General features: G+C 41.5%; 1 protein-coding gene across 9 annotated transcripts in view; it reads right to left on the reverse strand.

Annotated features, from left to right (window-relative positions):
- LOC147019873 (sorting nexin-5-like) overlaps positions 1 to 27,568 on the reverse strand; it is a 78,205-nt gene that overhangs the window by 39,108 nt on the left and 11,529 nt on the right. For all 9 annotated transcript variants that reach the window (XR_015061551.1, XR_015061553.1, XR_015061552.1 and 6 more), the window contains 3 exons: positions 23,266 to 23,388; positions 7,587 to 7,694; positions 7,113 to 7,182 (listed from right to left, as the gene is read on the reverse strand). Coding sequence is in view for 6 of the 9 variants with exons in the window: in XM_085894663.1 (XP_085750789.1) it covers positions 7,113 to 7,182; positions 7,587 to 7,694; positions 23,266 to 23,388 (301 nt within the window). In the remaining 3 variants the exon portion in view is untranslated. The remainder of the gene's footprint in view (positions 1 to 7,112; positions 7,183 to 7,586; positions 7,695 to 23,265; positions 23,389 to 27,568) is intronic.

A 27,568-nucleotide genomic window follows, 5' to 3' on the forward strand; every position in this document is an offset into this window, starting at 1 on the left:
GCAACCAGCAGCCACAGGCTGCACTCGATAAAGAGAAACCTACAACCCACAAGTGTACATGTTATATATTCAGTTCAGCAGTGTGTATACACTGGAATGTTGTTGGGCAGTCATGCTCCTGCATTATTCCCGAGAAGGCATGAAGGCGCCAGGTCCAGTTTAAAAAAATGGCTTTGTCTTGGGAAGAGACCATACTGCCTCAGGCACCATACATTTCCCAAAGAAGCCTTTTTCTTTTCTGTCAGAGGTAAATTGAAGCATGGGAGATTACGAATACAGAATTAAATTTGGATCAGCACATTGTTGTCGGCTGTTGACAGAAAAACCAATCTTCAATTTATCATTGTCGATTTAAGCAACAAATCTTTACCAATGCAGGCATTTTAAACAGAGCATATTCAGGCACATAAACCCGAAGAGCACCGAAATAGAAAGCGTATTAGGGTTTCTCGAAGTTCAATTGGACGTTTTGTGTAATGTTTACTGGAATATAAGACCCATCGCTTCGCTGACGGAAATGCCTGTCTTTGCTGTGATGGCTAATCAATAGAGCAAGAAGAAAAAAGGATTCCTGGGAGTGCGGGGATAACCAGCATCACAAGTTGGCATTTGCAGTTTTGCCACATGTGCCCATAAAAATTTTAATTAAAATATTTTTTAAAAATAAAAAAATTCCCATCACACACCTTCCCAGGAGTTCCCTGAATCCACCATAGTTGGATTTATTGAAATCCGTTCATCCATTCTCAAGTTATAACACGTCAAACAGACAGACAGATAGACAGCTCCTTTTATAATAGATTTACAGATGCCATAACTGCAGAATGGACGAGTTAGCACAGGGCCTTGGGGCAAGAGAGAGGGCATTGAGATCGCAAAAAATGAAATAAAATAAAAAAACAGCGTTTGGATTGCTTTTTTTAACCTCCAAAGCATTTACTTTTGAAAATCTCAATCAAAACACCCAGCAGGGGCTTGGACCAAAATTGCCAGGCTTTACATAAAGGCCACTGCTTAGATGCTGTAAAGCAACTACAAACAAGGAAGCAAGAAAGGAAAAATTAACAGTGGTTCATGATAGTATGTTTTTTGGGGGGTTGGGGGTAAGGGGTGTTTAAATATTGAAGAAATTAAAACTATAGCAAAGTCGATGGCATGCCATTACAAATCCCACGCTTCCCACCTCAAGCAAAGTTGAAAGATGGTCAATGTTCCACCAGGAATGACCCAATATCAAATTTTGAGTTATTTAAAAATACATACATAAATATCTGTTTTGACCCCTGTGACCCTAAATCCTCAACCCCTGGGTTTTTATTTATTTAAATATTTTAATTTTAATTTTTTATGGGTGCATGGGGACATGTGGCAAAACTGTAAATGCCAACTTGCTATGCTGGTTCTCCCCACACTCCCAGGAATCTTTTCTTCTTGCTCTATTGATTAGCCATCACAAAGACTGGGGCATAAACTGGGGGATCAAATCAAAAAAAATCGTTGCACATTTCATGCATCCCCAATGTTGATATAATGTATTGTACAAAGTTTCATTAAAAAGATGTTTATGTTCCCATAATTGCATTTTTGGTATTTGACCTTTTGACCCCACCCCAAGGCCCCTGGGGACGGGGCCAAAAATGATACTCCTCTCACACCTTCTCATGTGGTGATCATAACTATCAGGTTGAGTAAATTTCTGCACAATCTTTAGAAGATAGGGTGACTGACGGACAGACAGACAGACAGAGACAGACCTGATTACAATAGCCCCATCGTTTTTTTTTTCAAGCGTGGGGATAATTAACTCACAGCATTAATATACAAGGGGCTGTATACAGACGACTTGTCAATTCTACTTCATTATGTTCTGGAGAACATTTGAAAAGGTGAAAATGAGATTTCGCAAGAATTATTTTTTGATGTTGAAGTAATTGCTTCCTTGGAATAGATTATGGCAATTAAAAAGTCCATTTGATTACGCTGCTTTGCTCTACATTCTTATGTTGTCATTATGTACTCGATTCAACGCATCTACATCGTGTACCGAGTGCATTTAAAAAGTTATCATTTATCAATGATACGAGCGTGAAATTGGCTCACTTACAGAACTTCAGTCCAGTACAGCATTGTGTACGATGTATACGAATGTGACTTGGAGGCACAGTCGACTATGCTTGACTTCCTTATGTAGATGTGATAAGGGAAAGAGATAGGTAGAGATGAAGAAGAGGGAAAGAGATAGACTAGTGGGGAAAAGATTAGAAAAAGAGGAATACATCAATGCAATTTATTATTTTCATGTCCTGCTTCAATCTGGATGACAAAATGCATTCAACGTGAAAAACATTCGCCATCGAATTGATAAGATGCAAAATGTTATTTGAAACAAAGTAGTGGAGAGCCAAAAATTGTGGAATGAGATAATTTTGCACCTCGTCACATTCTATAGTACAGGTTTCTGAGAACTTCCCACCCCCCCCCTCCTCCTCCTCCTCCTATCATCCTACTATCAATTTGCCATTAGTCACTGGCTTTGACACCAACAAATTCTTATTACAGACCCTCGGCATCAAAAAGCTTCCTATATCGAACAAGCAGTTTCAAGTGGAGCACCTCATCGCCATTAGAGCATTTAAATTGCATCTGACGTGGAAATAAATGCCAATTGTTGCTCCCAGCTTGCCGGCTCGATGACAGAAGACTCCATTTGCATTTTTGCCAGTAATTCAAAGTGTAAAAAGGGGTTTTCACGAACAAGGTAGTATTTCATAAAATCCTGTCATCAGAACATGAAGAAATGAATAGAAAAAGTGTTGGTAACTTGAAATTTCACAACATACAAAATGAAAATGTTAAAATAAATATAAAATGTGTCAGTTAAAATTGTGTGTTCCATGAAATATTTATTTGAAAATATTAAAAGCCATGGATTGCATTAACATGTCTGACTGATATGAAAGAAATTTGAAATGAGCATTCTATATAAACTATAGAACAGAATTGGAGCCTCCATCCCGACCCAGTTTCGAATCACGTGCTCACACGGGCAACTTGCCCGTTTCGTTAGTATGATGGTGTGATGGTGGAGATGGCGATTCACAATGCAAGGTTTATTTCCCTCGCCGAATGAGAGGGTATTGCATTTGGGTCCGTTTGTCTGTTTCTTTGTTACGATTTTGCAAGTATATTGGTCAGTCAATTTTGTTACTTGGCAAAAAAGAAAGTTATTTTTGATATGTTATTTGAAAAAAAAATTTTTTGGCCTGCCAAACCAAACCATGTGAAAAAAAAATAATAATTTTTTTTTTCCCAAAGTGTGCGAGTCTGCAGCATTTATCTGTCTGTTTGTTTGTTTGTCACAATTTTTCAGCAGTTTTCCAGCAATCATTCTGAAATGTTTTGAGTGTGCAGTTGACCGGCCAAGAACAGCAACACAAAATTTTGGTGAAGATCTGAATCTGGATCTGAGAATCTTTCAAGTGATTCTTCACCATTGAGAGATTGCGCCAAAAACGATATATATCACGATATTTCAAAAGGTTATGGATGATTTACATGAAACTTGGTGGACAGGTTGGGAGGGCAACGAGGAAGAATTGATTTGATGTTGGTGAAAATCCGAATCCAGATATAATAATTATATAATTTTTTAAGTGATCCTTCACCACTGAGTGATGGGGCCAAAAACTATGTATCGCATGAGATCTCAAAAAGTTGTGGCCGAGTTATGACAAAAAGAGGTGGATGAGTTGGTCAGGGGACAAGAAGAAGCAGACTTGATTTTGGTTAAGGTCAGGATTCAGATCTGACCAATCAGTGGGATACAAAATGTAAACTGTTCAGCTTGGCAGGAGGCATGTGCTCTACCGAGTGCCATTCCATTTCACCAAGTGCCACTCTACGAGTAATTTTTCATTATTCTGTCAGTTTGTCAATCACCTACAGGTCACAATTCCAAGCCAATCATGAAACTTTACCAAGTTGTAGAGGTAATCTCAACTGAGAAGCCTATTGATTTTGAGGTCAAAGGTCATCTTGAGGTCAAACTTATAAAATAGTCATTTTTCATCCAATCGACTTGAAAATCAAGCAGCAATTGCATAGTCCATCACTGAATTTGGAAACCATTGAGGTCAACAGGTCAAAGGTCATCTCAAAGTCAAACTTCCAAAATCATCAATTTTAATCCAAAAAATAATCAATTTTCATCCGATTGACCTGAGCTGTGATTAAGATTGTCAATTATAATCATAATGAAATGGACAATTTGATGTATCCATGGCAACCATTGGAGAGGGCGGTGGATTTTACATGCATCACTGCACGACGTCTTTTTTCTTGTTTGTTTGTCCACACAGAACTTTCGTGGTTTTCTCTGCAGCCACTTGTTGGATCGAGACGAAATTTTCACCATTGGAGCGACGACTCGTGTAGAATGTTTTAATGACAATTATGACGTCATAGGTCACGTGGTGTGGCAGCCATGTTGGAAGAAAAAAAATAAAAACTTTGGACTTTCGTATCTCTGAAACCGCTCCAAGGGAAAAAAAAACAAAAAAAAAAAACTTGAAACTGGGAACATGGCAAGTACTCCTCGTGGGAAATGAGTGATTTTTTTATGAGGTCATAGGTGCCTTCATTATAACATCATAATTGCATATGTAGAATGTTACATCTGATCAGTGAAATTTTTTGAGGGTCAGAGGGATAAAATGGTCCACAGAAAAAAGGTTTGATGCCGTCTTCGGTCATGAGATTCGCCAGCCATATTGTTTAAAAATATATTTTTTTAAAAGCTTCTTCTCTGAAGTGGTTGAACAGATTGAGATGAAACTTTGCACCCATGGCCACTTATCCATGAGGAACAAAAGGTTTATACATATGATGTTATAGGTAATATGGTTTCGCAGCCACGTTTGATTTACCCTCAAATTCTACCGATAGGACAAATCTGCATCCAGACCAACACCAAAATCTAAATCGGCTTGCTGTCACCTACCAAACTCAACCACCTAGTTTGTCACAACTCATTGAAATATGTTACATATTGTCTTTGGCCCAATCTCTCAATGGTGAAAAATTACTTTAAAAAAAATTTAATTCTCAGATCCAGATCTTCACCAAAATCGAATAGATTTGTCCTTGTTACACACCCAGCATGTCCACCAAATTCCGTCCGAATCCGTCCACAACTTTTGGAGATATCCTACTCGCAGACAAACAAACAAACAAGCAGACAGGGGTGAAAACATAACCTCCGTCCACCTTCGGTGGTGGAGGTAAATATGTTGGTATTTTTGACATCAACTGCTCCAGCTCTCCAACTCCACACCAGTGCTCCTCCCCCTCCCCCCTCCTATTATTAATTATTGTAAACCAGTACAGCAAATAAAGTTAATATTTAGCACAGACATGCCTACAGTTCAAAAGCAAAAGTCTATATATGTGCTTGTCGGTCATACCCAACATTTTCACAAATCTGCATTTCTTATACGTACATCAAAACAGAAAAAAAATCTTATGCATACAGTTTTACAATTAGTTCACTGTACCCAAACAATATTGAAATGGCTGAATGAATAGGGATTCCCCAGGCTGGCCAGTGTTACATGAAGAGTTCCACACAAAGCAGTGACAGGAGATCCTACAGGTCTATACTGCAGTCACGTAATGTGTTCAAGATCAAGTCACTCAATAAAGTCAATTAATAAAGATCTGAAGAGCACGACAAAGCTCTGCAATCAGAGATTAATGTGTGAAAGCATGCAGGGGTATCAACCAAGGTCATTCAAACATGATAAAGCTGGAAATTTACTTACAACTCGCATCCAAAAAAGACACAACTATCGAGGAAGTACCTTCGGAAAGGAGAGTTAATAATGCATTATAAATGGGCTACATGGAAAGCCACCGACAAACAGTATTCCTTCCATATTCTCATGCAGCTGAGGTGTTATCTTTGTGCATTTATACTCGTGCCCTTCAACTCACCTAACATTGTGTGATAACCATCGAAGTGGATCCAGCCTCATCACCGCAGAGTACCCATGCATAAACAGCTAAGAATGCAGCACAAGCCTGGTGGGCCAAGTATCCATTTAAGGTGTGGAGTTTTGGCACATCTTTAGCTTCAACTATTATTTTGGTGTCAATGCAATGGTTCCATAAATGTCTATAATATATCCTCTCGTGTCTCCTCAGGTTGTCTTATCTGCACCATTTCCAATGTCTTCCCTTAGGTATTCCTGGCATGTCGATATCGCAAAAGCAACAACTATCGAACAAACAAAGACGAACTTGGCTCTCCTCATTAAAATGCAATCACTCTAATGCCAAGACTGATTAAACTTGAGAAATCAATCATTGCCATCAGCATTATAATCTTTACTCCCAACAAACTAATTTTCGACTGTCACCTTGCTTTCTTTTTCTTTTTTTTGTCTTGGGTTGGAGATCGAATTACTGAAAAACCAAAATGTAATGTTGCAATGAACTCAAACATGGATTTGTACACAAACTACTTGTCAGTGACACAAATGCCCACACACTGGAGTGCCCCTTCTAAAACTCCAATAGTTTCCTCATTATCAGCAAGCCTGCAGTTGTCACATGTGAACGATAGCAGTTTTCACTAGAAATAAGAGAAAACAATACCAGACTCGACGGCGTAATGATTAGTGTCCAATCTGAGTTTGGGAGGTCAGCGATTTACAATGGTACGTGCTGCTTCCTTGCTCGAAGCTTAGGATTTACAAATGACAAAGCATGGACAAACAATCATAGTTAAGGAAATGATCTTCACCGTGCCACCCCCGATTCATGTCACGTTTGTCAAAGAATGCAGGTGATATGTAAAATTAGTGGAAGTGGTCAAAGTTGTCACAAAGACTTTGGGGGGTGGGGGGGGGGGAGAGTCAGTCCTGTTAACACTTGCTGGATTGTGCAAATCAGCATGTGGCATCAACAACTCAACATTTCGATCATCCTGACCATCTGGTGGATTTGTCGTCGTTTTTAAGAAAATGCAAAAAAAAAAAAAAAAAAAAAGGGAAACAGAAATTAAATGGAGGACATGGGTGAGCGTTCATCAAGTAGTAGAAAGCTATTCTCACCAAGCTGCTTCCTGCTTCTCATCTCACTGTTCAACGGTGTGGAACTGAGACTGGGTGGTAAGGGAGGGAACTGAAAAACAAAACAAATGTTATGGTGCTCCAAACAGCACTATGAAGGTGCATTTGTGGTATCGATAGCAAACAAGCACAATAATAAACAACAAATGTCAAACTGTATAACGACAGCAAAAGGCACAATTTTCAATAAGACGAGAAGTTGGATGGGCAAACATTCAGGAGTTACAGGCGACTTTGAAACAAAATAGTTGTAATACTTAGGTTGATTTTTGCTCAGTAGGCAAGGCTTTTTTCCTGTTGATCAATGAGGCAAACAGTACCAAACAGCCAAGTGTTGAAAGCTGACAATACACAGGCTACATAAAAAAATATATATTAAAGTGTTGAATCCATTCAACTTTAGACAAGTCAGAACAGACTATGTATCTGAATCTTCAATGTCAAAGTCCAACTCACCAACATCCCTGACAGTCCTTTGACGTCTTCAAGGCTGAAGAGACTGTGCTGCAGAGCTTCAAAATCATCATAATCCCGGTCAACACTGTAGCGAACTTGGCCAAATACCTGTGTGATCCATATGGTGAATGAGATGCTTGTCCAAGTAATTTCTGAACCACAAATACAGATGCGTGCAATAGAGCTCGATTTGACAAGGAGATCTTGAATACCAATAATGGCATTCAATCCAATGTACTATTTATTTAATTTGCCACATCCAAGTACCAATTGTCAAAAATAAACTACTCAGCATGCTGCGGCATGCACTGCAGGGGAGGTGTCACACTGTAAAATGCACAACCCCAAGTAGCGTCTCGTACCCAAACACCTACATACCATCAGGCAAGTACATAAATATAACTTTGAAGGAATTCATAGATCCAACATATTGCACGATGCATCCAACATATATGATGACCATCAATACTAATCTCAATCACTTAGAATGTGAGCCAACCCTGGAATGTCTGAGCAGCACAGGGAAGTATTACAGTGCTGGGGTTTTGACATGCATTTTCTCTTTGTTCTTAATTACCCAAAGAGTTGGAAAAGAAAACACCACAGGAATTACCTTTGCCAGAGAAGAGGGTATTGCATATATGTCTGTTTGTCTATCTGTCTGCAGAGAACATGAGATTTTCTCTGCAATCATTTGGCAGATAGACAAAATTTTCACCTTAGGAGCGACTACTCATGTAAAATGTTTTGATAATTGTGACGTCATAGGTCATGTGGTGTGGCAGCCATGTTGGGAAAAAATAAATAAATAAATAAAACTTTGGACCTCTATTTCTGAAACCACACCATGGAAAAAATTGGAACTTGGCACATCAAGTACTCCTGGGGAACAAGTGATTTTTAGCCGCGTTGCATAGCGAACGCTGGCTCAAAGAGCTCCGCATTCTTCTTCTTCTGGTGAAGACAAAACCTTTCTGGGAGTGAGAATAGGGAGTGAAGCAGGCAAGGAGGCCACATGGGGGTACCTGATGCCCTAAACGCACTTGACACCCTGGAGGCACTTGATGCCGTGGGGCCACCTGATGCCCTGGAGGCACTCGATGCCCTGGAAGCTGGCATAGCAAGGAGATCGACTGGTGGAATGACGCGGCTCTTGGACACATTTGTCCTTGGTTTTGTAATGAAGTCATAAGTGCCTTCATTATGATGTCATAATTGCATACAGAGAACACTACATGCAATCGGTATGAAAAATTGAGTGTCATCTTAGGATAAATTGGTCCATAGGAAAAAAAAAATTATGAAGTCATCGATCATTTGGTTCAGCAGCCATATTGTTTATAAAAAATATTTAAAAGCCATATTGTTCCCCCCCCCCCCCCAATAGAGCCAATGAGTGCAGATTTTGATGCAGTCAATAAACTTTGGTACAATCCGGGTGATAAAGGTTATCTTGCCAAAACGAAGTTTTTGCAAGATCTGTTACTTGGTAAGTTTTTTTTGTCTGTAATCATTGGATTTTTCACCTTTATATCACTCTGTAGAGCACAATTCTCATCGGAAACTCGTGGGTACACATATCGTAGTATTACAATACCCTTCAGCACACATAAAGGTCAAGGTCAAAGGTCAAGGTCACTTTGCAGTAAATCATGGAGGTCGACGAAACCCTTATTTTTTTGATTAATTTTAATCGAATAATCTCCAAACTTTATGGGAATGTAGTATATGGTCTGGCGCTCAGCTGATTAGTTTTTGGTGGCGATTGGCCTTGACCTATATGGTTAGCGCCTGAGGTCAAACATATTTGACCCCAAGGTCAAATTTTCAAGTTTTAGGAACCATATCGTGTAGTACCTCAAATTGAACACCTCGATGAGTGCTTTCTAGATATGTCAAGCTTGAGACATTATGATGTCATTTGGTAACGTTGAGGGAAACGCATATTTTTCATGGTTACTCTGTAGAACGATTTTCATCGGAATCTCTCGTAGGCAGATATTCTTCCTCAAGGAGTCGCTCCTGGTGGATAGCAGCTCTGTTCACCTCAGTGTGACCTTAAAGAAGTCACATGTGGTCACCTTTTGGCAAGATACAGGTCACCCTGTGGGTGACATTGGTTTATTTTTGTTGTTTTTTTGAAATAAATTGTCAAGGCTCGTATTAGAGCTAACACACAATGCACAGCAATGGGGGGGGGGGGGCAGGACACAAGAGGGGCAGGAGTGGGAAAGACAAAACTGTGGGGAACAGAGACATTAGTAGATCTGTTGAAGGGAGAGGGATGGGGCAGGGAACACGGGGTAGACAAGATGGACATTACAAGGACTTTCAGGAAGGAAAGCAGGGAATTTGAAGGAGGTGGATTTGGGGTGGATGAACAGGAGTAGAAGAGATCGTGGTTTTGGATGGGGGATGATAAGAGGTGGTGAACAGCTGTTTTGAAGGCTTGGAGGGAAAAAAATGGGAGTGAAGAGAATGCAGGAGTTTATTCCAAAGGTGGGGGAAAAAAAAAAAAAGAGGAATAAAAGTGTGAAGGTGAGCACTGATTCATGATTTTGGTAGTTTTACCAGAAGGGGGCTGCTGGTGGACCTTGATCGCCCTGCAGAAATATAGGGGGGTGGGGGGCACATTGCAGACAGAGCGGGGGGGAGGCGAGACCGGAGAGGAGACGGTAGAAGACAGAAAGACCACCGACTTGCCTGCGATGAGAGAGTGAGAGGCCCAAAGACTCAGCCTCACCGTGGGAGATACCAATGATGAGTTTGTGGTCTTTTCATCAAAATCACATGTGTAGTTTTATAGAAGAGAGCAAATACCTTTTGGGGGGGAGGGGGAGGGACAAAAAACCCCCCATAAACTCCGTAAGTGAGCGCAGATTTTGATGCGGTCAATAAACCTTCATTAAGCATCAAATATGAAGCTTGTTGCGAACTGTCATCAAAATTGTGTTTAGTTCAAACGATAATGACTGAAATGTTTACGGACTGACTGACACTGACTCACTCACTCACCTACGGACCTACAGACACTACGGACTAAAGTCCAGGTGAGCCAATAATTAATTGATCGGTCGCATCATCTGGCAGTCATATTGGATTGAGCAAAAATCTTGAAAAAAAAATTCCTTCTCTTGAACCACTTCATCATTTGACCTGAAACTGCACAATCATGATCTAGTCGTGATGCGGAATACGTTTCAAATTTCAACCTTATCGGACACATGCTCTGGCAGCCAGAATTATTTAATCGTTTTGATTTTTTTGAATAAGGCTCACTTGGCTGTACCGAGATGGGTTTGAGGGAAGAGGAATAGCAGCTGAAACCTGAATCCTACCCAGGTTCCTCCTGATGACTTCATCTTTGCTTTTTGCTTGTTCGGGTTCCTTCTGATTACTCCAATGCAGGTCTGTACCTATTTGGTCTTCCATTTGATTTGAATTGAATCTTATTTTAATCCCATTCTGAATTCAATTGAATAATAAGAAAAAAACACCATAGGTCAGGGTCAGGTGTCCAATCAAAGCAGGATGTCTTGGTACCGGGTCATCACGAGAAGCAGTTATAAAGTAGCAGTTCTAATTATGTCTCATCAATTATTTAACACACCAACTAGTACACAAACACCACACCAAATATACTACACAAAACTTGACAAATACCACATAAAACAAGTCCGAGCGAGGGTCTGCAATCTCTGATTGCTCTTTTTCTACCGATTTATTAAATTATTTTAATTACAAATCATTATAAATCAGCTCGCACATATAATAGATAAACTTTAAAAATTCACCAGACACCACGTGCAAAAAAAAAAAAAATCATGTAAGATCCGAGTCAACATTATCTGTGTCAAGAACACCATTGTGATTGTCTACACTAACTCTTACTTGCCCACTGTTAGTGACCAACTCAAATCTGGTCATGACTAGCCCTACATGAAACCTCTCGTGTTTCTTCTACCCCACTCATGGTTATTGTGAGAGTGTTCTTGTCCAAGCCATATATATCTCAGGCTATTGTGAGGAAGTAACATCAACATCACAGAATCTAGTACCTCGCAGAGGCCAACTGGCAGGGACTACAATACACCTTCATAAAAGAATTGTGCTACCATGTCCACATTATCCGATATTGATTCTGCCTCGTAGTACTTTCACAAAACCACTCCATCTCAACAAAACAAAACCACTCACTTCCGGTTCCGGTTTTGGAGCGGCGAGAGGTCTCCTTCGGGGCTCCCTGCTGACGTTCTCAAAGTTAAGTTTCCGGTTGTTATTTGTCCCGTTTAACTGTTTAATTTTCTCACCTACATGTTACTGTGTGTTCCGAGTTCGGTTTTGTTTCAAAAATCGTGCTATTTTGGGAGTATTTTTGTCGACGTTCTTACCTGGTGTTTGAGGCCTAGGCCTAGGCTTGAGGCCTACCGGTTCCACTCGGTGTTCGATCGTTTTTTGTTTTTGTTTTTTCTCCCCATTACCTTCAATTTCTATCCTCACCATTACCTTCAATTTTCATTCTCCCCACTTTCCAAACATCCCCCATTCTCCCAACTAATCTCTTTCTTATCTCAAAAAAAAAATATATATATATATATATATATATATATATATATATATATATATATATATATATATATATATATATATATATATACATATACCCAACAACAACAACACGCTCACCTTCTCCCAATTCCGCTTCTTCTTCCTCTTAACTTCCTCCTCGTCTTCTTCCTCGATTTTTTTTTTTTTTTTTTTTACACTTCCATGACCTAATCTGTTGAACTCTCTCATACATTAATATTAACAACAAAAACGATCTTGTAATGCTTCATCTTCCTCTCTCACACATGTGGTACTCTACTGTTTCACAATGCACTACTCTTCTGCTATTTTTAACAGACTGCTTTCATTTCGACCTCTCCTTCATTCCTTGCCTAAAAAAAAATCCAACTATTACAGCGCTTCTTCTCTCCATTCTCTGAATTCGCCTTCATTGCATCCATCAAGAATTGTGTTAAATCGCATCTCTGACCTAAAACTTTTAAAAACCACAGTTTGCCATGGATGTTCGCTTTCCATCAACCATTCTTTTTTTCCAACTTCAGTGCCAACTCACCCCCCTCACCCCTCACTCTCACTCTCAAAGCAACCATCCCACTTTCTCCCTCCAAGCCACGCCCTCACCTCTCTCAAAAATTCCCCCCTCACCTTTCTCCCACCTTTCATCCCCGTCACTGTTCCTTCTCTAAGTTGCCCCCCTCTCATCCACCAACCCGCCTCCCTCCACTGCCCTCTCACCTCCATCTCTTCACTCCACCTCCTCAAATCCTCAACTGCGTTCTTCGTTGTCTCTTGTGCCCCCTCTCCCCCAGCGCCGCAGAGCCGTGTCTCCTCCTCATTCGGCCCCCTCCCGTCACTATTCTGCAATACCGCACACTCTTTCAGCAACCCTCCTTACCTCCCCCCCTCATCCCTTGTCCTACCCTCTCCCTCCCCCTCCCCCTCCACTTCCTGCACCCAAAGCCTCCTCCCCTACCTCTTCATTAAAAGTGTGGACCTCAAATATCCGGGGCCTTCGCTCAAACCTTTCAGATCTTTCCATACAGGTTGCCACTGACAAACCAGACATTATCTGCCTAACAGAAACTTTCCTCTCCCAAGACGTGTCTGACTCCCAAGTATCTCTCCCTGGTTACTCCCTCTTACGGTATGACAGACCTGAGCCTCGTCCTGGTGGAGGTGTTGCTGTCTTCATCAAAGACTCTATTCCTCACTCTCCATGCACTGCTCTCACTCCCCCACACCCCCAGGAATACCTCTGGCTTCAGCTTCCCCTCCACTCCCACCTCATGTTTATATGTGTACTGTACCGTCCACCGAACAGTGATGACTCCATCTACACCTCACTATCCGAAAATATGGACCATCTTCTATCTTCTCATCCAAACTCTCTCTTCCTCTTATGTGGTGACTTCAATTGTCATCATGCCAGTTGGCTAGGTGTGGGTACCTCTCTCACCTGCCATGGCACCTCAGCAAAAGCTTTCTGCGAGTCATTGGGACTGACTCAATCGGTCAACTTCCCGACCCGGATCTCAACCAATGGTACTCCATCTCTTCTGGATCTGATTTTGACAAATTTCCCTGACAATATCTGCTGCTCTTCCTTCGCTCCAATTGGTTCTTCTGACCACGTCCTTGTTAAAGTGGACATCTCTCTGGCTGTTATCAGAGAACCACCTCACCGCCGTCGAGTCTGGCATTTCACTCAAGCCGACTGGCAGGGTCTCCGAGCAGCCATCAAACTTACAGACTGGTCTCCTATCACTACTTTCTCAAACATCAACTCATCCTGGGAATTCTTTCAAAGAAACTTGCTCTCCCTCATGCACAGATTTATCCCCTCTCGTGTTCAGTTGTCTTACCCTTCCTCCCGCCCTTGGTTTACTGAAGCTTGTGGCGAGGCAGTTGTCCTGAAACAACTTGCCTTTGCCTCATGGAAAGCAAACCCAACTGAGGGCAATCTCAGTTCTTTCCACAAAGCTCGGAACAAGTGTGTATCTACCCTCAGGAGAGCCAGAAAACAACATCTTTCTCATCTCAAATCTGAACTCTCAAACCTCTCTCCCTCCTCAAAATCCTGGTGGCGTTTAATGAAATCTGTTTCTGGTGTACGTTCCCCCTCCATCCCCTCCCTTACCTCAAATGGCCGCACTGCTGATTCCACACGTGATAAAGCTGAATGTCTAAACTCGGTGTTTGCAGCTAAATCTTGTGTCCTAAACCCATCACTATCTCGACCCACTTTACCCAGTCGCACCCAACTGTCCCTGGACTCTATCCTTTTCTCCTGACAGGTGGAGAGCTTGCTTTCAAACCTCGAGTCAGATTCTGCAACCGGTCCAGACGGCATCAGCCCACGTGTCCTCAAAGCCTGCTCTTCTGCTCTTGCTCACCCTCTCTCTGTTCTATTCACCCTCTCATTTGCCCGAGGTCATCTGCCATCTGCTTGGAAATCTGCTAACATCACTGCCCTGCATAAAAAAGGTGCAAAAACAGATCCCTGTAACTACAGACCAATCAGCCTTCTCCCAATCATCAGCAAGGTGATGGAATCCATCATCGCTTCAGACATGAAATCCTTCCTCTTCTCCAATGGCTTGATTTCCAATCAATCATCAATTTGGTTTCAGACCAGGTCACTCTACCCTGGATATGCTGCTTCTGCTCTCCCATCAATGGATGGAGGTCCTCAATGCCAGACAGGAAATCCGAGCCGTATCCCTGGACATATCACGTGCTTTTGACACAGTCTGGCACCCTGCCCTACTCACCAAACTCTCTTCCCATGGTATTCAAGGCCATCTCCACTCATGGCTCGCAGACTTCCTCTCCTGTCGCAGTCAACGTGTGGCCCTAAATGGAGTTCTTTCATCCCCTCTTCCTGTGCAGGCTGGAGTTCCTCAAGGTAGCGTTCTGGGCCCTGTTCTTTTTCTGGTTTTCATCAATGATCTCTCGGACTCTCTGAAAAATCCTCCATTTCTCTTTGCCGACGACTCCACCCTCTGCCGTACCATCTGTCATCCCTCAGACCGGCAAGCAGCAGCTTCTTCGCTCACTGCAGATCTGGATAAAATCACAATCACAAACTGGTCCAACACGTGGAACATGTCTTTCAATCCAGACAAATCTCACACTCTCACTATGTCTCTTCAAAAGGACCGTTTAGAAACCCCCCCCCCCATCCACTTTCTCAACAATCCTCTAGAAGAAGTCTTTTCTTTCAAGCTTCTGTATCTCACTATCTGCCATGACCTTTCCTGGGAAAGTCACATTTCCAACCTCGCCTCAAAAGCCAGTCGCCGACTGGGAATCCTCCGTCGTGCTAAGTCCTTCCTCGGCCCTCTTGAGCTCCTGACCACTTACAAAGCTTTTGTCCGTAGCCTGATGGAGTACTGCTCTCCCCTCTGGGCTGGTGCTCCTGCCTCCCACCTTTCTCGGCTTCACGCTGTCGAAACTAGGGCATTTAAGATCATCGGCATCTCCCGCAATGAAGCTGAGTCTTTGGGCCTCTCACTCAATCAATCACCGCAGGTTGGTTGGTGGTCTTTCTGTCTTCTACCGACTCCTCTCCAGCCTTGCCCCCCCTGCTCTCTCTGCGATTTGTCCCCACCACATTTCCACAGGGCGCTCAAGGTCCGCCAACAACCCCCTTCTGGTAAAACTACCAAAATCACGAATCACTGCTCATCTTCACTCTTTCATTCCTCTTTTTTCCCGCCTTTGGAATAAACTTCCTCACTCTATTCTTTCCCATTCTTCCCTCCAGGCTTTCAAAACAGCTGTTCACCACCACCTCTTATCTTCCCCCATCCAAATCCTCGACCTTTTCTACCCCCGATAATCCACCCAAGCCCACTTCCTTCAATTCTCCTGCTTTCCTTCCTGAAAGTCCCTGTAATGTCCATCTTCTCTTCGCCATGTTCCCCGTCCCATCCCCATCCCTCTCCCTTCCACAGTTCACCTAATGTGTCTGTTCCCCACTGTTTTGTCCCTTCCACTCCCGCCCCTCTTGTCTCATGCCTCCTTGCTGTGAGTTGTGTGTTAGCTCTCATACGAGCCTCGACCAAGGTATACAAAAAAAAAAAAAAAAAATCTCTCAAGCAATGGTTTATCTGATCCTGTCTGTGGTTGTTGTACCCATTCTCCCTTTTCCTTGTACACCAAATCGTGTGAGGACACTGCTGCGGTCAAGCAGCTTGCCTTCTCAACATGGAAGGCTACCCCATCTGAAGACAACTTTAGGTCACTCTGTAATGCTGACAAGTGTGTCCATCATTTAGCAAACCAGAAAACAATCTTGCTAATCTAAAGGTGAACTCTCCAAAGCAGTCTCTCTCTGCAATCAACGAGGAGCCTTGTGAATTCAGCGCTTGAGATGCAGCAGAGTATACCAATTTGGTGTTTTCAGAGTATACCAATTTGGTGTTTCAAAGAGCAATTACTACACCATAGTCCCAAGAAGGAAGCCAGACGTAACAAAACACACACACGTAAGTACTTACAAAAGCTATTATATTTGAAGTTATAACCTGAACTTGTAAGCAATTGACTGATGTCCCAACTGCCCGGATCATCAGCTGGGCACCATTTTCCATCGAGGTTTCGATCCTTTTGGCCCAGAACCTCTCCAAACAGCGGATGCACATCAATGGACCCACAACCTCAAACTTGTGTCCAGACAGTCAGTCAACACAGCAATGCAATATCCTGATTCAAACTTATTTAATTATTGCTTATATTTTAAAGCATCACTACATATAACTAACTTAATCATACATCACTTTATATGATAACATATTAAGCGATAAACACTTTACCTTGTAGGCATGTCCATTACACAGCACATCCATCTACCATAAACTCAAACTGTCATTCAACCATTCATCAATAACAGATTTTAACATGCTGCACTGTATATCCCACCAACAAATTATTTTAATGCCTATTTATAAATAATATTTATTTATTTTTATATCTAGGCTTAAATTTTCTTTTTCGAAAAACCAGCTTTTTAATATATATATATAACCAATAATATTAATTAAAGATTTTACATCAGTAAAATAATTCATTTCATCAATGATCTTTCTGACCCTGAAAAATCTTCGATATCTCTTTGCTGATGACTCCACCCTCTGCCACACCATCTGTCATCCCTCAGACCAGCAAACAGCAGATTCTTCACTCTCTGCAGATCTGAATAAAACCACAAATTGGTCCAACACGTGGAACATGTCCTTCAATCCGGACAAATCTCACACTCTCACTATGTCTCTCCGAAAGGACCGTTTGAAAACTCCCCCCCCCCCCCATGTACTTTCTCAACAATCCTCTTGAAGAAGTCCTTTCATTCAAGCTTCTGGGTCTCACTATCTGCCATGATCTTTCCTGGGAAAGCCACATTTGCAACCTGGCCTCCAAAGCTTGTCGCCAACTGGGCATCCTCCATCGTGCAAAGTCCTTCCTCGGCCCACATACAAAGCTTTCATCCACAGCCTGATGAAGTACTGCTCTCCCCTCTGGGCCGGTGGCCCTGCCTCTCACCTTTCTCAGCTTCACGCTGTGGAAACCAAGGCATTTAGGATCATTGGTATCTCACGTGGTGAGGCTGAGTCTTTGGGCTTCTCACTCTCACCGCAGGCAGGTCAGTGGTCTGTCTTCTACAGTGTCCTCTCCAGTCTCACCTACCCACCCCCCCCCTGCTCTACGACCCCCTCCCCCATATTTCCACATGGTGCTCAAGGTCCACCAGCAACCCCCTTCTGGTAAAACTACCAAAATCACAAATCACTGCGCACCTTCACTCTTTCATTCCTCTTTTTCCCCAACCTTTGGAATAAACTCCCACACTCGATTCAATCCCACTCTTCCCTCCAGATCTTCAAAACAGCTGTTCACCACCATCTCATATCTTCCTCCATTCAAAACCACGATCTTTTCTTCCCCCGTTAATCCACCCCAAACCCACCTCCTTCAAAATTCCATGCCTTCCTTCACAAAAGTTCCCCATCATGTAAGGTCCTGAAAGTCTGTGGTGTCTTTCTTGTTTACCCCCTTGTTCCCCGCCCCATCCCTCTCTCTTCCACAGATCTACAAATGTCTCTGTTCCCTACTGTTTTGTCCTTCCCTCTCCCACCCGTCTCCTGCCCCCCTTGTTGTGCATTAGCTTTCATATGAACTTCGACAATGTATACAAAAATAAATAAATAGATCATTTTTTTTTTTAAATCATTATTTTATCAAATGAAATGCAATAAGAACTTGTTACATGAAAACCAACCAAACTAAAATTAAAGGTGATGATGGAGTCTAAAGACATTCTCACAAGACCTGGTCAAACAATCAGCCAAATATCCTCAGTTTAACATGATGGAAAAAACCTTCTCAGCACGTTCCACAAAATCATCCTTTACTGAACAATTTTTTTCAAATCCAAGTAGCTGAGATAAATAGACATTGTAACCCATTTTAATTGGTACATTGATTGCTACCTGGAAAGGTGGACAAGACTATTGGGAAACTGAAATCATCAACTTTATGATATACACTCGTAATAAAGCCATTCTGTCCAACACATCCAGATGTGCAGCAACTGTACAATCATTACAACTCCTGTTTACAATCAGACTATCTGGATAAATCTTGCGAAGCTGCCCATCAAAAAATTATAGTTAAGCACACAGATATCATCTATACAACAACATGTATGACATAATATTTTAGCTAATCCTAATTTTTTCTCCATCAGTTTCTACAAAATTAAAATTCACAGAAAATAAGAAAAAAATATCCACCAGTAGGGAACTGCAATTCCCACCCATGGGAATACCCTTAACCTGTTGAAACATTATCCCACAAAAAGACACAAAAGTCCTAAATAAAATAAAATTAACATCATCCTTAAACTTCCGCTTATCAAAACAAACAAACAAAATAAAAACTTGAGTATTTCTTTTTAGAAAAGAATGCTCTATCAAACCTGACACATAAAAATTATTAAAAGAGTTAAAAACTTTGTACTAAATCCAAATTTGTATACAAAGTTGAAAAATCAAAAACTTCAACTGATATGATATTGAGGTATCCAATTATATCTAAGAACACTCAGGAAGAATTCATTCTCCAGAAAGTGTTAATACCAGAATTCTTCTTCATTGCTAAACAATATTTCCTGAACTGTTCCCTAACAACTTGTAAACCTGAGTTAACGATAACCGATAACTGTTGGTAGAACACTGCCTGACACCCGCTATAAACCTATACTTGTAGTGGTTCTTATGAAGCTTAGGGATCCAGAAAAGTCAAGGAATACAAAGATTTACCTCTTTACATTTAATACTGAAATTATTAACTAAAACTTCCTGATGCTCAGAGATAATATATTGGAGTGATTTATGACAAGGAACATATGTGCCATTTCCTATACTAGTGAAAGTAACCGTATCAATGCCCAACTCTCTAAATAAAACGTCCACATAATTTTTTTTTTACAAACTACAACAAAATTATTAGCAACCTTATCTGCTGGACCTATTATGTAGCTATCATGGCGATCCCAAATGTCTTTATGAACACTCTGCTTGTTCAACACTGGTTTCGACTGACCGAGTAAAAGCAAGCCCCGACTTCAAAAAAAAATTAAATTTAAAAAAATAAAAACTTTAGCCTATTATCCAAGACTTCCAGAACTCTGTTAAACCATGCATTGAAGCTGCTGACAGATAACAAATCGTGCACCAAGTTTCAGTTAACAAAATTAGACAAAGAATCCACAATTGAAGACCTAATGCAGCTCCAAGGTCGAGTTACTAGTTCCCTATATTTCACTCACATTTTCATCAGATCCTTAATTTCACTATTACTAATTATATTCAAATCCCCAGAAACTACTTATCCACAAAGACCATATAAAAAAGGGGAAGAGGAACATGCAGTCAGTTCCCAAAATGTCCTTTACCAAGAGTTTCAAGAAATTCACCACAAATGAATAAGAATTGTCCTTTGGTCTTAGTGAAAGTAAAATAAACCTTCAATGCGGTTTGCTCCCTAACTTTATCTGGTAAACTCTATACTAGTATCCCTAAAAATAGAATCAAGTCGAAGCCTATCGACCTGCTTGCTGGGGGGAAAAAAAAAAAAGAAAAAAAATCACAAATTAAGAACTCACAGATATATCCTATCAACTTTGGGAGTAGTCTTCTTTATCAGAACCCTGCTACAAAAAAGCTTTGATTAAAGCCGTTATGAAATATATAAAAAGTTATGATTTTTCCATACAAATCACAAATTAAGAACTCACAGATATATCCTATCAACTTTGGGAGTAGTCTTCTTCATCAGAACCCTGCTACAAAAAGCTTTGATTAAAGCCATTATGAAATATATAAAAAGTTATGATTTTTCCATGTGCTCTATTGTGCCTCATAATAACCACTGAAAATGTTTTAAAAAGCAATTTATTTGAATGCTTTATCAATAATTTTTTTACCATTTTTATTGAATAAATTAAATTCCATTTGGGTCACTTTGCGCCCTTTAAGAACACTTCCTTCAATCTGCTAACTGGAGCTCCCTCGCTCAGTGTACATCTGGCTAGCAGTTTTAATGCATTGATAAGTGCTGTGCTGTACATGATGGCTCTCATTATCCTGATTGCACCATAGAATAGCTCTCCAGCAATGTTGCTGTCAAAGAAAAGCATTCGTAAATGTGGAATGGAAAAGGATCTCATTTATCAAACAATTTGGTGTGAAATTTATCAATATCTATTTAATGAGAAATGAACAGGAAAGAACCATCATAAATATATATATGGAAGAATTACGGGCCCAGACCGGGAATCAAACCCGGATCCTCTGGCAAACCATATCAGTGCTCTGGCATCTGAGCTATCTGGGCGACCCACCGGCTGAGCAATGCAATTCTTCCACATATACAAGTGCCTACGGTTGACGAGCTCCTCCTCTGGTTAGCAGCGAGTGCCCTGGAAGGAGTGGGGGAAAGAGAGTGGCACTTGTATATGTGGAATAATTGCATTGCTCAGCCGGTGGGTCACCCAGATAGCACAGCACTGGTTGCCAGAGGACCTGGGTTCGATTCCCAGTTTGGGCCCGTAATTGTTCCACATATATATATTCTAAAAAGAGATTGATGTGCAAGTGTGGTTTTCCTTTATTATCCCTCGCTCAGGAAATGATGAGAACACACACCTAGTGAAGTTTCTACGTGGAAGACAAATAGACACCATGTTTCTCAAACAAACAGAAGTGTTGTGGAAAACCAAAATGAAATTAGTAATCTTGGGGTTTATGCAAAGTGGATGACAAACTACCAAGAGGAAAGGGGCTGGGGAAATCAATAAGAACTTCATTCGTGACAAAAGTTAAAACTGGGATTTGAGAATTTCCTGTGAAGGTAAGTTTGGCAAAATCGGTATGATGCAAGCAAGCATCAGTATTTGGGATGTGGAGCAGGCCAGAGACAAATCTAATTTTGTCTTTTAATGGGATGAGATGGGAAGGGTGGAGGGGTCTAACGAACATGCAGTAAGTTTAAGGAACATGCTGACACCTATATAGTATAGAAATTATGGGTATTGTAAATTTATGGGAATACAGTGACTGAAAACATGCAGAGAAATCAAACATTCAGTCTTTTGCATAGCGTCTGAGCGAATCGGTGGGATACAGGGTTTAGCGCGTTTTGGTGGTCAGCTTTTCTACAAGATATTCTCCTTGGGCACAAAAAAAAAAACAGGTCCCTCAGAGGTATTGATTTTTTTTGGCCAGTCCACAATAAGTGTACGATGTACGATAAAGTATTTTAGCTGTAGCTAAGCAACAGAAGTGTGCATAGCAACCATTCATTTTTGTGTACATGCTAGCCACAGCTTTTCTATCAATCATCACCCTGAACCAACAAGTGGAGACATGTAATAACATGCTACTCTCTCTTCCACGAGGATAATGTTAAAATGCTAAATAATGTCAATCGCATAATCATTTCCATCCTATCAACTTGATCCATTCGAAGGAATAATTCAGAATCTTTTCATGCAACTTGACTGACAGTTTCTCACTTTCTGGCAAGTATATATTATTTTTTGTTTCCTCATTTCTCTTCCTATCTCATAAACCAACTATAAGGGCACTCAGTAGAGTGCATACCTCCGCCCTGGAATGCCTGATCCACGAGAACATATCTGGGCCAAAACATTTTTTGAAATATGCTATATATCGTTTTTTTGAGCCCTATCTCTCAATGATGAAGAATCACTTAAAAAATTCTCGTAGTCGGATCCAGATTTGGATCTTCACCAAAATCTAACTAATTGTCGTGATCACACACCGAATCTGTCCACAAAATTTCATCTGGATCCATCCACAGTTTTTTGAGATATCCTGTACACAAACAACAAACAAAGACAGACAAATAAAAAGGGGTGAAAACAACCTCCTTCACCTTCGGTTCTGGAGGTAGAGATTGAACTGTCACCACATTTTGCCAAAAAGGCAGCAATCATGACTGCATTTGCAGATTTGTACAAAATCTCCAATTTATGGTTCAACTTTCTTTTGGCACCTTGTACAAGCACTGTACAAGACAAATTGTGTACGTTTCAGGAAGCATTTTGAGATGACGTAGTAAGGATGCGTACACATGATTAGGATTGAAAGAAATTAATTAAATGCGATTAGTGAGTGTGTGCTCATAATTGATTGGATAATTTTGAATGTCAGTGAGCAGATTAATGTTTAATTGTTCAACCAATCAGCAAACATTAAAAGCAATGATTTCTGTAGTGAGTTTTAAATTAAACGACGATACAATTTATTTCAGAAAAAAAATATTTTCTGTAACTCAATGTCTTAAACCATAGTTCGGTTTGGTGCGGTAATCTTCATCCTGATGAAGCAGCATTTACATGGAAGGAAGGAAGGAAGTGAAGGCCCTGATTTCCAGGGGTGGGGGGGGGAAGAATCAACTTGTACAACAAAGAAAAAGAAAGAGAAAGATAAGATAAAACAGGAATAAATACCAGACATTTTATTGATCTATTTATTTATGTTCAGGGTGATAGAGGAAGATGTTAGTCTTTTGCAAATCTTACTCTGCTCGAACTCACGACGAATAACAGTGAATCTCCATCAACCGATGCAGTGCTGACATGAACCTCCACGGTGGGTTCATCTGCATCAAAGCCACCTTGGTCTTCCCCACCGCTGTCCACATCCTACAGTGGGAACAAGTATATTCACCTCTTATTCAAACATTTTTCCCAAACATTAAGAAAAGCTTTAGATGGGATTTAATGAATTGAAAAAATAACTCGCATCCGTTGAAGACAAAGTCTTCGATATCCCCCGCCATAGAAAACCAACAAATTTTTGGGGGGAAATCTCTAAATATCAAAAGGCACCAGTTCACCACTTGCTTGATATGTGTACCAAATTTCGTAAATATATCTTGAGGGGATTTGTAGTTAAGCTCTGGAAACGAAATGTGACGGACGGACGGAACCCACTTCTATATCCCCCGCCAACTTTGTTGGTTGGCGGAAGAGAAAAACAGAGGGGGTGGGGGATTTAATCCCCACAATGCTTTTCCTGTCCCTCATCAAATTAAACGTGTTTTTTGTTTTGATTATCCCCCGCCAACCAACAAAGTTGGCGGGGGATATTGAAATGGGTTCCATCCGCGAGTACGTACGTCAGTCACATTTCGTTTCCGGAGTTTAACTACAAATCCCCTCAAGATATATTTACGAAATTTGGTACACATATCAAGCAAGTGGTGAACTCATGTCTTTTGATGTTTACAGATTAAAATATATGTATATATATATATACATACACACACACACACACACACACACACACACACACACACACACACACACACACACACACACACACACACACACACACACACACACACACACACACACACACACACACACACACACACACACACACACACACACACACACACACACATTCCGTTTCCATGCAAACAAGCTGGATTGAGACAAATTTTGCTGATAATCCAGTATCGTAAATGGCTTGTAAGCGGAGTGAAAACCTTGTCCTCATTTACTATGGTGGGGGATATCAAAGACTGTCTTCAACGGATGCTAGTTTTACTCTTTCATTCTGCATCATTAGAACACATACATTTCAAGTTTGGCCACATTGTCCTAAATTAAATTAACCACAGTGCACTCCATACTTGAATTTAAAATTCCACTTTTTAATTCTATTTTTTTAAAAAAATAATAATTTGGTTGGGTGTAACCTATGACAGTGAAATGGCTTTCATAACAGAATCCTAACAGAGTGTAGCGGAGCAATATTGCCAACTGAATCTCGAGACCTTATTATTGTCAGTCCCTTGCCTGTGTGCAGTGTCGGTGTCATATCTGTAAAAAGCCAACAGGGAAACCAGACCTCAATACATGTAGTGATCTTAAGGCCCGGTCACACCTTGACGTTTTAGCCAGCGATGGCAACGTGTTTAAATGTATGTAAAACGCTGGCTTACGTTGAACTTTTGATGTTTTTTTTTAAAGATTCGGACGTATTCATAGCGACTTGGTCTTATGTATAACGCATTGGTAACTACACAGAACGTTTCGTTGTGTTATAGATAACTTATACCAACGAATGCTGAACCTGTTGTCGGCCTACACAACCGATGCCCAACGATAGTCTAACTCAGGCATAGCGCGTTGCACGCATCGCCGACGATGTCGTGACGTAGCCTATTAAAAGGCTGACGCACAACGATTAAAATCATAACTGCCGTAGAAATGGAAGGGTCAAAATCGCGGTCACACCTTGGCGATCTTGCCAGCGTATGCCGACGTAACAAAAAATGTGTCTAAAACGTTGGGGCACGTCGAATACGGTATGGGTAAGTTTGGTATGCGCGAGTAGAACGCTAAATACGCTATCATAAGTCGTAGTAAGTAGAGTACGTCAAGAAATTTTGAACATGTTCAAAATTTTACGACGTACTCGGCGTATGACACACGTTCGCATGCGATGGGGATACGTTTTACACATGATATGTGGACGCTTACACACGTCCACAAAGGATACTTATAAGCTAATCATAAGTCGAAACACGTCGCGGTAATGTCTTTTTTACGCGAAACTTATTTCTAACTTATGTTTGACGTGCTTTAAACCAATTCTTTACGTAGTCCCAACACACATCGACGTATGTAGACGTATTCCAATGACGTCTTCCGGTCGACAAAAAAAAAAAAAAAAATGAATGTGTTTCTCGCTTACAACTGCCATATAAAGATGTGTTCCCAGCGGTTTTGGGAATTGGTATATAAAAATGGTGTTCTTAAAAGGGAACCTAACAGTGTTTTCGAGTTCCTTTTTGAGTTGATGTCCATGTCAGCAGTAACAGTATCAGTATTAGTATGAGTATTAGTAGTAGTTTGTTCATGTTGGCAGTAGTAGGTGGGTGTGAGGGGGAGGGTGTGGGTTATGATGGATCGTCCTTGCGTCCGCGTGTCCACGGGTAGGTTCATAGGCTGCCACTCAACGATTTAAATGGCTGCATCTCCACTATTGAAAGTAGACGCTTGCGCTCAACAATTGGATTTTTTTTTTTTTTTACACTCAACGACTTTTAAACGGTACCACTCAGCTAGTTTCATTGTTTACAATGAACGATTTAAATTGCTGTCACTCGCCTTTGTTTTTTTTTTTTTTGTTTTTTTGACGCTGGGGTTTGGAAATTTGAAGCGTTTCTTCTGAACGTGTTAAAACGCTCAAACTCGACTATTTAAATCGACGCTGCCGATAGACAATTGGAATCATAGCCAAGCTAGACATCGAAGTGTGAACATCCTCGTCATGCCGAAGAAAAGTTTGAAGAATGCTGCAAATAAGTGTCCTGGCCGTGGCCGTGGACGCTGACGCAAGGACGATCCATTATACCGACGTCTTTCAGCCTATGAGTAACTTAAAAGTAACGTCTGTCGACGTGTGGCAACGATCGCGTAACGTGCCAACAACACGTTAATCATGGTAGGAAATAAGTTTCGGGTACACTAAACATTACCTCAGCGTGTCTCAACTTATGATTAACTTACAAGTAGCATGTGTTGACGTCTGTCAACGATCGCAGACCGTGCCTACAACTTGTGGCCAGCGTAGCGGAACGTGCGAGTCATACGTCGTGAAATTTCAAGCATAAAAAAAATTTGAGGACAACCGAAAAGTACAACGTTTAAAGCCAACGTACAACGACTTATGGCAACGTACTACGACGTATGCCAGCATGCTCTTAATGTTATCAAAACTTACCCATAACGTATTCAACGTTTGCCAGCGTTTTAGAAAAAAAAAATCAAAAATCGGCATACGTTGGCTAAAATGTCAAGGTGTGACCGGGCCTTTAGTGACGAGCTTGGAGGCCATATATATTGTTGCGAATTCGCGCCCGCCGGCGTGCGATCAGCCACGTGACTCGAATCGCGGCATGTCGCCCACCGGACGGAGAATTCTGTCGTGACCCTCTCAGACTAATGCCGGGAGCTAGTCACGGGTGGGCCTTTCGGCCTCACCACGATCGTGCCAATCGGCCACCCACGTGGGATAGGGTTGTTCGCCAAACTCTACCTACCTAAGTACCCACGCGGATGGTAAACCGGGCGATCGCACCTCGCCGCAGGTCGACTCTGGACACGGGCCGCTTAAGTGGTCCGTTCCGTACTATCGGGATAACCGAGTGGCGTTATCGTCGGCCTCGACAGTGCTGATAACTTATCGGGCGTATTAAGCCCACGACGAACCCTTTACGTGAAGCAAGATGGAGATTCAACAAAGGGAAGGCCGCAGCGAAACGGGGAACAAGTTCACACAAGCACTTTATTCACACAGACACAGAGCACACATATACAGCCAAACAGAATCAGAAATGCACATACATCAATTTAAAAAAACAACAACAACAACAACAACAACAACGCAGAGCTACGACCGAATACGCGAACACACAGCAACATTGAAAACAATACTACTTGACAGACGGCGCCACCCACAGACATTTACACAAAAAAGCAAAGGAAAAAAGGAAAAAGAAGTCGCAACTTCCCTTTTCGTGGCCGGTGAGCCCCTCTCCCACGACCGTCAGTGTGGTCACGCCTGGCCCCGACCTCTCTCGCGGGGGGCGTGACCTCTCGCTCTCCCTCCACCCCGTGCCGTGCGGGGGCTGGGGGAGTTAGTCTTGGCTCAGAGCCAGGGAATTATTCCCCCAAAAAGAGGCCCCCACCTTTTCTCACCTTTGACCCCCGGCTCGGATCGCACTTCCCCCACACCGAGCACGGAGAATTTCGACGGGAGAAACAGGCGGGAAAACCCCCGAGCATCGTTGTTGGTTTTTGTTTGTTC

This window comes from Eptatretus burgeri, chromosome 9, assembly GCF_056783735.1.
Source record: "Eptatretus burgeri isolate ZD-2024b chromosome 9, Ebu_testis_v1, whole genome shotgun sequence".
Taxonomy (NCBI): Eukaryota; Metazoa; Chordata; class Myxini; order Myxiniformes; family Myxinidae; genus Eptatretus; species Eptatretus burgeri.